At 37.8% G+C, this 13,732-nt stretch overlaps 1 protein-coding gene across 3 annotated transcripts in view; it reads left to right on the top strand.

The window, feature by feature from the left end:
- Positions 1-13,732, top strand: part of SPECC1L (sperm antigen with calponin homology and coiled-coil domains 1 like) — a 107,146-nt gene that overhangs the window by 18,428 nt on the left and 74,986 nt on the right. For all 3 annotated transcript variants that reach the window (XR_004003036.1, XM_030583523.1, XM_030583522.1), the window contains exons 2-5: positions 1,352-1,541; positions 5,438-5,594; positions 6,673-8,306; positions 9,205-9,412. Coding sequence is in view for 2 of the 3 variants with exons in the window: in XM_030583523.1 (XP_030439383.1) it covers positions 1,389-1,541; positions 5,438-5,594; positions 6,673-8,306; positions 9,205-9,412 (2,152 nt within the window). In the remaining variant the exon portion in view is untranslated. The remainder of the gene's footprint in view (positions 1-1,351; positions 1,542-5,437; positions 5,595-6,672; positions 8,307-9,204; positions 9,413-13,732) is intronic.

Genomic DNA, 13,732 nt, shown 5'->3' with positions numbered 1-13,732 from the left:
TTTTAAGTTGTAAGAAATTAAATTTTAAAAGTAGTTTACAGTACTCCACTCGCTCAACATCTACACAGTGTTCTTTTAAATGTTATTAGTAGTCCTGATCACTGCATTTATATGCAGCATTTCTTCATATTCTGAATCATCTCTAACCATTCATGTCTTTCAAATGCCGTTTTTTGTAGAAGGGGAGAAAGATATTCTTGTTCCATATTTCCTGTAAGCACTAGATAATGAGACTCCAATAAATCTGAACACCTACTTCCCTTATTCTCCCTTGACTTTATGGCTGCCTGATAGGGAGTCGAAGCGTTCTTTTCCTTCTCTTCTTCCATTCCAGAGTCTCTTGACTGGGAGAGAGAGTGAAAATAGCTATTTTCATCACTAATTGGGTTCTTGAAAGAGTAAGAATGTTCCCTCCTTTTCTAATCCTCACCCAGCTCCCTGGCTGCTGAGAGTGGTGGATCTCCATTATTCTGCCTTTTCCTCTAGTCTCTATTTGAGTTGTCAGCCCTTTGTGAACAACAGTAGTGCTCACCACCTCTGCTACTCACAGGTTTGTCATGCCCCAGAGGGTGAAAATGGAATTCTCATATGCTCTCAACATACTGGGAATTGCAGTAGTGAAACTGATAGCTTTCACAAGCAACAAAAGACTATGAGCAGTGACAGAAGCATTTAAGCAGCCTAGCTGCAGACTCAGGAAGACAGTAGTGCACTGTTTTATGTTTGGCTCCCATTCAGAAGGAACATAATTTCTTCTAAACTCTACATAACTGGACCTCCATGCACGCCAGAGACAACTTTCTGTTCACAAGTGTTTAGAGGGAGAGTGGATTTTCAAGCACTGAATTTTATATATTAACACGTCTTTCCTCTCTAACTGCCAGAGTTTTTGCAGCATTTTCCTTTCAGCTTGGCAGATAGAACATTCTCTTTCCCTAAGGCCAGTGCTGGTAATCATTTATTAGGTGGTTGGTAGAGAGTGCTCCTATTCATTTTTCTTCCCTTCAGTCAGAGATCAAAAACATCACTATCCTGATGAGCCTTGTTTTTGCTGATAAGGAGGCAGGATTATGCGGGTCATTTATAAAATGCCATCTGTTCAGTGCTATTTGTGGGAAGAGACTTTGAAGATATTTTTTATATATAACCTGGGAGTCCAGTTGCTTTGAACACTTAATTTTTCACAAAAATCTCTCTACTCTTCTTCCTCAGTCATGCGCATACCATTTCGCTCTGGCTTATGCTTGTTGTTGTTATCATTGGGGTACTGATTTTAAACAAATCATTCAAAGAACTATATTACATCTTACTTGTCTTTAACACTTCTCTAACTTTATTTTTGTGTTCACAGATTTGTTTGTAAATGCATCAAAAAGAGGCAGCCCAGAATGAAGAAAGCAAGCAGGTCTGTTGGCTCAGTGCCCAAAGTGCCCGGGATAAGTAAAACTCAAACAATAGAAAAAATCAAACCAGAAAACGGCTCCTCAGTGTCTGCAGTAACAAAACTCTCAAAAACTGGAACATCAACATCCCTGTTGAAGGTAAGCTCTAATAGCCTTGATTTTTTTGGACAGTAAAGGATTTGGAAGGATAGAATTTTAGAATGAATATACTGATGCAGTGGAAAACTGGGATTCATAATCTCTCAGTGACTGAAGAGAATTTCAGTAGTTACACAATGCAGGACAGAATGAGAGAGTAAGAATTCTGTGGTCATTAAATATTGCTGCTTTTGATGTGTTTATGTGTACCATGGTGGAAGGCAATGCACCTTGTGAAACTTACCTTTCCTGACTTCTCTGTAAAAAGAGCAGAGTGGGAACTGAGCTGCCTTCCACTGGGCATCATTAATCGCTCTCTCAGACAGGGAGTGTCTTGTGTTGCTCTTGAATGACGTTCTTTGACTGACTCGTGGAGTGGTTGTAGGATGATAAGCTCTGTGTCAAGATTAAAAATTCCAACTGAAATTGCTCAAGAGGGATACTTCAGTGTGGAATTGAGAGGACTATATTACTTTTAAGAGACTGCCTGATTGGTATACTTAACGTTGGTGACTGGTGTCCGATCCATGCAGCCGCACTGTTCCTGTAGTTCTTCATTCTTTCTCCATTTTGTATCTGGAGTGGCGCTTCAGTCCAACTGGTGTGTGCTGATCTTACCTTCCATCTTCTTATTTGTCTTGTAGGTTTCTCCTTACTCTCAGCATAACAAGGAACCAGGCTTTGGAGCATATGTGCACATCACATTGCACCTTTTATGTCCCCTGGGCCCTTTAAAATTGAATGATATAGTCTCAGGGAACATCACTGGGAGCAAGCATGTGACTTACAGGAAGCCAGGTATAATATTTACTGCCTCTTAGATGGGTGGCAGACAGGAGAGACCCATGATCAGGAAGATCCATGTCCAGGGGTCTCCAAAATAACCAGACAGAATTACCAAAATCAAAGGGTGTTCTTCTCCCCTACCAGCTGATAGAAATTAGAAAAGTCTTGGATAGATACTACCCGGAATTTTCTGGTGTTTGTTTTTGGATGTTGTTTTGACAATAAAATGAGCGTTGAATACAGGGACGTGTGAAGTGCCTTGTACTTGGGACTTTATTTTCTCTCCCCAGCTGGTGAATCTGCACATTATCTTATGTTTAGAAATAGATTCCTGACAAAACATTGTTTGTATATTGCATCCTGTTTAATACAAAACCATCATGTGATACGTAACCATTCTGAGTAGTGTCCAGTGTCATCGACAACGGTTCTCTTAAGAGCTGACTGGCATATACTTCTGACTGTGATGTGTAGCTTACTCATCACGAGTTTCCAGCTGTCATACCTTTTAATCAAAACAAAGAAGAGAATGATCTATCTATCTCTGAAAGGATTTGGCCTACTATGTGTTTACAATTTTCTCATTTTATCAATAGCATTCAGGCAACTTAGGTGTACAATTTTAAAAAGTATTATGTCAATTAAATGCATCTTAGGCACAGCAAGAAATTCCCTTCTTAACTAGTGACTGACAGTTGTTGCACCTTAAGGGTTTTAGCTAGGTTTTAGTGACATAGTTGAGTGACTCATTCTTGTGTGGTTGTCATCATGCCAGCTGTGTAAAATAAAACTATGTACATCTTTCAAGTGTTCTCATATGTAGGAGAAGTTGGAAGGATTTAGTTTGTAGACCTAGGCACGCTGGCAATTTATATGTCTGAGGGAGTTAAAATATCAGTAAGCAACTGCCATTTTAAAAGGAACATATCTATGTAATTTTATCATTTATGGTGTTGTCTATGAAGCCTCTGGCATGCAGTCTTCACATAGAAAATGTGTCACCTAACCTTTAAATTTATTGGAGTCTGCTGTATTTTTTTGTGAATGTTAATACATATTCCTAGACAAAAGTTGTTTAGCTGGAGTTAAGATTGAGAACATATCAGTAATTTAAGTTAAAATTAGGGCTGTCAAGCAATTAAAAAATTAATCATATATTAAAAAAAATTGTGATTAATTGCACTGTTTAAACTCTGGTATTCTATTATTGTTTAATATTTTTGGATGTTTTCTACATTTTCAAATATAGTGATTTCAATTACAACACAGAATACAAAGTAAACAGTGGTCACTTTATATTTATTTGCACTGTAAAAAAAAACAAAAGAAATAGAATTTTTCAGTTAATCTAATAAAAGTACTGTAGTGCAATCTCTTTATCATGAAAGTTGAACTTACAAATGTAGAATTAAGTAAAAAATAAAAACCGCATTCAGAAATTAAATTTGCATTAAAAAATTGCTCCAACAAGTTTGTTTACATTTGCAAGAGGTAACGCTGCCCACTTCTTGTTTACAATGTAACCAGAAAGTGAGAACAGGCGTTCTCATGGCACTGTTGTAGCCCACGTCGCAAGATATTTACGTACCAGATGCGCTAAAGATTCATATGTCCCTGCATGCTTCATCCACCATTCCAGGGGACATGTGTCCATGCTGACGACAGGTTCTGCTTGATAATAATCCAAAGCAGTTCAAACTGACACATGTTCATTTTCATTATCTGAGTCAGATGCCACCAGCAGAATGTTCATTTTCTTTTTTGGTGGTTCGTGTTCTATAGTTTCCGCATCGGAGTGTTGCTCTTTTATGACTTCTGAAAGCATGCTCCACACCTCGCCCCTCTCAGATTTTAGAAGGCACTTCAGATTCTTATGTCTTGGGTGGGTGCTGTAGCTATCCTTGTATTTTGTCAAATCTGCAGTGAAAGTGTTCTTAAAATGAGCATGTGCTGAGTCATCAACAGAGATTACTATAACATAAAATATATGGCAGAATGCAGGTAAAACAGAGCAGGAGACATACAATTCTCCCTCAAGGAGTTCAGTCATAAATGTAATTAACGCTTTTTTTTTTAATGAGAGTCATCAGCATGAAATCATGTCATCTAGAATAATGGCCGAAGCATGAAGGGAATATGAATATTTAGCATATCTGACACGTAAATTCCTTGCAATGCCGACTACAAAAGTGCCATGTTCTCACTTTCTGGTGACGTAAATAAGAAGAGGGCAGCATTATCTCCTGTAAATGTAAACAAACTTGTTTGTCTTAGCGATTGGCTGAACAACAAGTAGGACTGAGTGGACTTGTAGGCTCTGACTTTATATTGTTTTGTTTTTGAGTGCAGTTATGTAACAAAAAATTTACATTTGTAAGTTTCACTTTCATAACAAAGATTAGATTACAGTACTTGTATGAGATGAATTGAAAAATACTATTTCTCGTGTTTATAATTTTTACAATGCAAACATTTATGATAAAAATAATGTACTCTTTGATTTTAATTACAACACAGAATACTATATATAAAAATGTAGAAAAACATCTGAAATATTTAATAAATTTCCATTGATATTCGATTGCTTAATTATGTGATTAAAACCGATTGATCACAATTAATTTTTTGAGTTAATTTCATAAATTAACTGCGATTAAACGACAGCCCTAGTTAAAATACCTAAATAGAAGTGATGTAATTTATTATACATCATTATATAAACCCAGAACACTCAGTTAAAGTTAAACTTAAAGAAATTCAAACATATTAAGGTTTGGAAATGCACAGTTAAGGCACTAAAACACCAACCTGTAGTGACACCATGTAATTAATCATAAAATTATTATGATTCATAATTTTTTTTGGTTCCAGATCAGACTGAACTCATTAAACTGATTTTTAACGACACACCTCACCCACCTTGTGTCTCAAATAGTGGATTGGCTACTAGTGCGTGTTATCTAAGCAACAATGTATTGAATGTGTTTTTTAGATCTTAAAATATATTGTGTATAAAAATGTTAACTAATCAAAGCTGCTGTTATTACAAGTGAATATTTGCAGTCTTGCACTTCATATCCAGTCGTGTTAATATCCTTTTCCCTTTTCAGACAAAAAGTAATGATGACCTTTTAGCAGGAATGGCTGGTGGTGGGGTGACTATGACCAATGGTGTGAAGGCAAAGAAGAGCACCTGCACATCCACAGCATCTTCAGCTTCAGGGACCACCATGAACAACCTGGAGAATAAACCCAAGACTATTACAGGTACAAGGAGATATTAGTCTCAAAGGGTTGTTTCCTTGGCTTTTTTTTTTTTGGTTCTGTTATGAAATCATTGCAGCTCTTCCATAGGCAGGAACCAAAGCACCTAATGAAGAGCTCAGCACAGGCCAGGCCAAATAGAGCACTCTGCCAATGACCCTTCTCACCCAGTTTGTATTGATAATCCTTATATTGCAAATCCTTCATATACTATTTTTTTGTATTGGTCATTTAGCTTTTTCTGTAGTGGTATTCTCTGGGACCAACAGCTAATGTAGACTTATGCTGCTAAAATAATCCCTACTTTGGGCAGTAAAGGTTTTAGGTAATGGATAAACATCTTCAATACTGGGTATTGTGTTAAGCTAGTAATCCCCACGGATGTATGTAATTAAGGATAAGGAATTTTGTAAAGCCTTCAGGCAGGTCTGACATTCCATGGTTTTTATCACCACACAATTAGAAATATGTTTGTTATCCAGTTGCTAGTTTTGGGGCTCAGTAAAGTTAATAAAATTATAAGTCACCTTGCGGTAAAGAAGTGATGATACTGCTCTCTGCTTCAGCATTTTTGAGTGATAATGGTGAGAAATTGAATTTGATGGTGAGACTATTTAAATACTTTGATTTCATTCTTGGATCAGAATATACATGTTTATAAAAAGTACTCAAATGGGAACTGTGTTCCTATACCTAAAAGTGAAGATGTAGCTGTGATCTGTGAACTTTAAAGAGAGGATATCAAGTTTCTTACATATAGTTACTCTTCATTTTTTATACAATTTATTAGACACTTTGGTGGAGAATCTCTTTTCCTCTTGCAAACAGTAGGTTTTTTAATCCTTGTTTCGGGAGAGTGGGGTGGCTTAACATGTCTTTAGACACTATAAAGAATGTTTAAACCTTATTTGAGACTATCATAAATAGACTGTACATATTTCATTTTCAAAAGTGTGGTTTAGAATGGCAGCCATTTTATAATCATAGCAAAATATGTAGTCTTTTATATGTAATTTCATACATGTACTCACATTGCTGATTTTTTCAAATGAATTAAAATTAAATTTTTAAAAACATACAGGTACGAGTTCCACAGCCAAGCGTAGCACTTCATCTGGAAATAAAGAATCTAGCTCTTCTAGGGAAAGAATACGCGATCGTTCCCGTCTGAACCAAAGCAAAAAACTCCCTTTGGCAGGACAGGGGCCTAATGATACCATTCTGGCAAAACGCTCCCGTAGTCGTACTAATCCAGAGTCTGATGTTCGGATGAGTAAATCCAAATCGGACAATCAAATCAATGACAAAGCTGCTTTGGAAGCTAAAGTGAAAGATCTTCTGACTTTAGCAAAAACTAAAGATGTGGAGATTTTACACTTGAGGAATGAACTCAGAGATATGCGTGCTCAGCTGGGCCTTAATGAAGATCAGCATGAGGGTGGTGAGAAGTCTGAGGAAAAAGAGACCATTGTTGTTCACCAGCCAACTGATGTAGAGTCTACATTATTAGTGTTACAAGAGCAAAACACTGCCATCCGAGAAGAGCTCAACCAACTGAAGAATGAGAATCGAATGCTGAAGGACAGATTAAATGCATTGGGCTTTTCTTTGGAACAAAGGCTAGACAACTCTGAGAAACTCTTTGGCTATCAATCTTTGAGCCCAGAGATCACAACTGGTAACCACAGTGATGGTGGTGGCACTCTTACATCTTCAGTGGAAGGTTCTGCTCCTGGTTCAATGGAAGATTTGTTGAGTCAGGATGAAAACACTTTAATGGACAATCAGCATAGTAACTCCATGGATAATTTAGACAGTGAGTGCAGTGAAGTTTATCAGCCACTTACATCAAGTGATGATGCCTTAGATGCTCCATCGTCTTCAGAGTCTGAAGGAGTACCAAGCATAGAAAGATCTAGGAAAGGAAGCAGTGGCAATGCAAGTGAAGTTTCTGTAGCTTGTCTGACAGAACGGATACACCAGATGGAGGAGAATCAGCATAGTACAGCTGAGGAGCTTCAGGCAACACTTCAGGAACTCGCAGATTTACAACAAATAACTCAAGAGCTGAACAGTGAGAATGAAAGACTTGGAGAAGAAAAAGTAATTCTTATGGAATCCTTGTGCCAGCAGAGTGACAAGTTAGAACACTTCAGCCGACAGATTGAATATTTTCGCTCCCTTTTAGATGAACATCACATCTCATATGTTATTGATGAAGATATGAAAAGTGGGAGGTATATGGAGTTAGAGCAACGGTATATGGATCTTGCTGAGAATGCTCGTTTTGAACGAGAGCAACTGCTGGGTGTCCAGCAGCATCTGAGCAACACTTTGAAGATGGCAGAGCAAGATAACAAGGAGGCCCAGGAAATTATAGGGGCACTGAAAGAACGGAACCACCACATGGAACGAATTATTGAGTCCGAGCAGAAAAGTAAGGCAGTATTAGCAGCCACCTTAGAGGAGTACAAAGCCACAGTAGCCAGTGACCAGATTGAGATGAACAGGCTAAAGGCTCAGCTGGAGCATGAAAAGCAAAAAGTGGCTGAACTGTACTCTATACACAACTCTGGAGATAAATCAGATATACAAGATTTGCTGGAGAGTGTCAGGCTGGACAAGGAAAAAGCAGAGACTTTGGCCAGCAGTCTGCAGGAAGAGCTGGCTCTCACTCGCAATGATGCCAATCGACTGCAGGATGCCATTGCTAAGGTAGTGTTCAAACAATTATCATTCTATATCTTATAAGTATAAGCCTCCAAGCCTCCCTCTACTGTTCATTACAGTTTTTCAATTTCTTCCTTGGATGTATGTGACCAGTTATGAGCTTTTCCAGAATGTGCCTGTATTCAAGATTTTTCTATTGGATCTTATGTACAAAAAAAGTATGTCCTTTTATGAAGCTTTTTACACCTAAACTCAATCTGTACTGGATTACTCGTATAAATGACACATGTTTAAGGGAAAAAATAGATATATAAAACCTTAGTTGGAATTAAGCAGATAATTGGTTTTTAAATAAAGTGATTGTGGGACATCCTTAAGCAGGTATAAATAATTTATAGCTGATTTACCTAGGTGGTGCCTCATGTATTGTACTATAATATTCTTTCTCAGTAATTGGCATAAAATGATTAAAAGATTAGCTCAGGGCTTAAGCCTTGTTCTTGTAATCACGTTTGTGTGTGTGGGATGGGGGAATATTACTCTTTTTTTTTTTTTTTTTTGGCTGCTTCTCATTTCAGCTTGTGATTCAGTATTATTCTGTTACTGCTTCACTTGTCATGTGGTGGGATGCTTGATAGATTCTGAAATAAATTCAATTCTGAAATAAGAGCTTAACTGTGAAAGTGGTCCAACTTGATAGTCACAGTGCAACCAAAAGTTAGGTATGACATATCACACTTTGGTCCAGATATAGCAACTCCTAATGAATTCACATAGAGCTTCTCAATTTGCTTAACACTTCTTGATATTAAATTTAGTTCTTATAAGATTTTTAAAAATATTTTAAGGATGATGGCTGTGACAGTGAATAATGCAACCAATTTTTATTTTGAGTTCATCTTTTTCCTGAATTCATTATGGTCATTTAATGGTTTTTCTTCAGGTTGAAGATGAATACAGAGTCTTCCAAGAAGAAGCCAAGAAGCAAATTGAGGATCTCAATATGACTCTAGAAAAGCTTCGGGCAGAGCTAGAAGAAAAAGAGACTGAAAGAAGTGACATGAAAGAAACAATCTTCGAGTTGGAAGATGAAGTAGAGCAGCATCGAGCTGTGAAACTTCATGACAACCTCATCATATCTGACTTAGAGAGTAAGTGATATGAGTTCCTCTTGATGCATCATATTTTAACTTGAAAACAGCTGAAACAGGATAGTAAAAGTATTTTAATTGTGGTTTGCGCACATGTGGTTTGAAATCAGAATAAACCTTGCAGAAAGAATGAATGAATCTTAGAAGGAATGAACTCAGCTTGACTTTGGACTTGCAGGACTAGTTGGGGATGGGGCCGAACACATGTAAGTTGAGAAAATATGAACTGGCAATCTTGAGAATAAATATGAATCCTCAATGCCATTTTGAGTCAATTTTCAAGCAGAACAGCATGTAGTTATAGATTCAGATTATGGCATATTATCTGTGATTATTGATTTAATTCTGTCTGGGAGAACCCAAGTTCTCTTATCTCTCCAGTACAGCAAAGCTATATACACTTCCAAAAGTTAAATGTGTACATCTGTGGATAATTTGGTTGTTCCTAGACCAAGAAAAGTCTCCCTGTTGAAGAAAATGTATTTTCAATGGAGAAATTGAACAGGGACCCTAAATAATTTTGCAAATACTGTTGTCTTCGTGGTCACATCCATGTGTACTTGGTCAAACTGTGAAACTGAAAATGAATTTGGCAGCTCTAGTTGGGAAAACTCAAGCAGGTTGGGAAACTTTCTATCCTGCTGTCTCTTAGCGTCCATTTCCTGAATAGACTCATAGACTCTAGGACTGGAAGCGACCTCGAGAGGTCATCGAGTCCAGTCCTCTGCCCTCATGGCAGGACCAAATACTGTCTAGACCATCCCTGATAGACATTTATCTAACCTACTCTTAAATATCTCCAGAGATGGAGATTCCACAACCTCCCTAGGCAATTTATTCCAGTGTTTAACTACCCTGACAGTTAGGAACTTTTTCCTAATATCCAACCTAAATCTCCCTTGCTGCAGTTTAAGCCCATTGCTTCTTGTTCTATCCTTAGAGGCTAAGGTGAACAAGTTTTCTCCCTCCTCCTGATGACACCCTTTTAGATACCTGAAAACTGCTATCATGTCCCCTCTCAGTCTTTTCTTTTCCAAACTAAATTAACCCAATTCTCTCAGCCTTCCTTCATAGGTCATGTTCTCAAGACCTTTAATCATTCCTGTTGCTCGTCTCTGGACCCTCTCCAATTTCTCCACATCTTTCTTGAAATGCGGTGCCCAGAACTGGACACAATACTCCAGTTGAGGCCTAACCAGCGCAGAGTAGAGCGGAAGAATGACTTCTCGTGTCTTGTTTACAACACACCTTTTAATGCATCCCAGAATCACGTTTGCTTTTTTTGCAACAGTATCACACTGTTCACTCATATTTAGCTTGTGGTCCACTATGACCCCTAGATCTCTTTCTGCCATACTCCTTCCTAGACAGTCTCTTCCCATTCTGTATGTGTGAAACTGATTGTTCCTTCCTAAGTGGAGCACTTTGCATTTGTCTTTATTGAACTTCTTCCGGTTTACCTCAGACCATTTCTCCAATTTGTCCAGATCATTTTGAATTTTGACCTTGTCCTCCAAAGCAGTTGCAATCCCTCCCAGTTTGGTATTGTCCACAAACTTAATAAGCGTACTTTCTATGCCAACATCTAAGTCGTTGATGAAGATATTGAACAGAGCCGGTCCCAAAACAGACCCCTGCGGAACCCCACTTGTTATACCTTTTCAGCAGGATTGGAAGCCATTAATAACTACTCTCTGAGTATGGTTATCCAGCCAATTATGCACCCACCTTATAGTAGCCCCATCTAAATTGTATTTGCCTAGTTTATCGATAAGGATATCATGCGAGACCGTATCAAATGCCTTACTAAAGTCTAGGTATACCACATCCACCGCTTCTCCCTTATCCACAAGACTCGTTATCCTATCAAAGAAAGCTATCAGGTTGGTTTGACATGATTTGTTCTTTACAAATCCATGCTGGCTATTCCCTATCACCTTACCACCTTCCAAGTGTTTGCAGATGATTTCTTTAATTACTTGCTCCATTATCTTCCCTGGCACAGAAGTTAAACTAACTGGTCTGTAGTTTCCTGGGTTGTTTTTATTTCCCTTTTTATAGATGGGCACTATTTTATGGATGGGCTCAAGACTCACTTGAAGCATCCAGCAAAAATCATGCCCGCCAGTCTTGTGGAGTAGTTCAGTGGGGAGTGTGTCTGTCTGAAAATATAAATATCGACTGTCATGATTACACAGCTGCACCTCTGTCCCTCTTCTGGTCCTTCACAGTGCATTGCCGCAAGTGTCAGGCTTCATGCCTTTTACATATCTTGGTATGAAAGTCTGCATTTGCCCCATTCTGAGTCCAAGCCTTGGGCTACAGTACCTTGTGGATTAACCATGCTTACCCAGCACATCTGAGTGAGTTCAGAGACCTGCAATTCTTCCTTTTGAGAGCCTGTGACCAGTAGTATACAGTGACAAAGCATCCTTCTTAGCATCAAAATATATTTTGCTTCTACGGTAAGGACAAAGCATTTAAAGAATAAGGATTTTAAAATCCACATTCTACATGCATGTCTGTCTTACCTAAAGACTTAGTCTTGTGAGTGCAACTTCAGGAGGCATAACATCTTTAGATGCCCCGGCAGGTTTCTTCGTATCAGTCTACTTTCACTGAACTGCCATAGTTTGTTGTTCTTCTGTGTTCTTGGGCTTTGGTCTTTCTGGACTAAATCATTCAAATAGGCTTAGCAGAAGATCATGCCAGAGTTCTCACAGCCTATGGCTCTGCTATGGTCTCTTAACATCCCTCAAATATTTCCTTAGTGGTAGCTTATCTTGAGCCATTCTTTCTTTTCCTCCTTGTTTTGTCTTTACAGTCCCCTATTAAGCGAAATCATATGGTAAACACTCTAATAATCAGGTTACCATACAGTATCCGTATAATATTACCAAGCAGTTCCAGTTTTGTCACACAGACCTGTCTCAAAAGGGCTGTGTGCAGTCATGAGGCTGCATACCTCAATTCAGTCAGTTAGCAGACCTATATCTTGCTAGGCTCAAAGCTCCATGAGAAATTCCATATCTTCTTTGATCTGTTATCTAGATACTAATCTGTTTTAGTTGAATTTTATGGATAGTAATCTGATGTAATAGCTTCAGGAAGCATCCTGTATTGTAAGTATAGGCAGGAAGGAGAGTGACACCTTGAGGTAGCTGTAAAGTGTGGTAACCAAATAATAGTATAATTAAAATCTGCCTTTTTGTTAATACTCTTCTCATAACTCAATACCTTTAAAAACTCTCAACTCTTCATTGCTTCAAAACTAAAATTCTTACAATAGTTCTTTGGTGTCACTGCTTCCCATAGGAAAAAAAAAAACACAACCCTTTGAAGAGGAGGAGCAAATCTCTTTAGGACTTGTGCTCAGAACACGGATCTAGAATCTAAAAAATTTAACAGATGGTGGTATTAAAGTGACAGAAAAATCCATTACAGCAGCAAATTTTCTAATATTAATAGATTAACCAATTCCTTTGATCTTGAATTAGTCTGAGATGAATGGCCAGATACATGGTGGCCATGTTAATGGCTTTTTAAATGTAGAGAATTTTTCATTACATGTTTCTGTACATAGCACCATTCAGAAAAAGCATGGTTCTCCACAGTAAAACAACTGAACCATAGTAAAAAGTAATAGGAAAGAAAAGTCTTTGGTTTAGATTTAAAAAATAGGATAGAGTGACTGCTGTAGCTCTTTGAGGAGAGAATGTGCTGAGTGTCGAACTAACTGTAAATTACAGGGATGATGTGAGAAGCAATAAATAGTGGCAGAATATTAATAAACAATTGGAGAATTCACAGAAACAAGTCCATAAGTGTAGGAGGGTGTACTTCATAACTGAAATTAGTAATAAGACCTGGAAATGAATTCAGTTTAATGATCAGCCAGAATAAATAATGGAGTGACATATGAGAAGCTCAAGTGCAGGAAGTTAGGTGTCATTCCTTTGAATAGCTACTAGAGATCAGAAAGATGAAACTGGGAATATACCAAAAAGTGCATTACAACTTCATGTCTTTAAAAAAACCAACTGTTTCATTATTGTGACATGACATTTCCCTTCAACTTAAAAATTCTATTATATAAGCTTGCAAAAATTACTTTAAAAGAATGTCAAGGTTCCCAGGTTGCAAACTAAAAGTTAACAAATTCCAGAATAAAGATTGCAGGTGTATTTTTTACACCAGCGCAGCACATTTATACTAGGTGCAAAAATTCCCAGTATAGCTAAGCCTGTATCTTTTTTAGAAACATTACACTAGGTGGCGGTTTTGCTCTGGTTTTGGATGCTGGGTTTGAAAAACCAAATG

The sequence above is a fragment of the Gopherus evgoodei genome, chromosome 13, assembly GCF_007399415.2.
Source record: "Gopherus evgoodei ecotype Sinaloan lineage chromosome 13, rGopEvg1_v1.p, whole genome shotgun sequence".
Classification (NCBI taxonomy): domain Eukaryota; kingdom Metazoa; phylum Chordata; order Testudines; family Testudinidae; genus Gopherus; species Gopherus evgoodei.
This window is presented reverse-complemented; position numbering and strand designations above follow the sequence as displayed.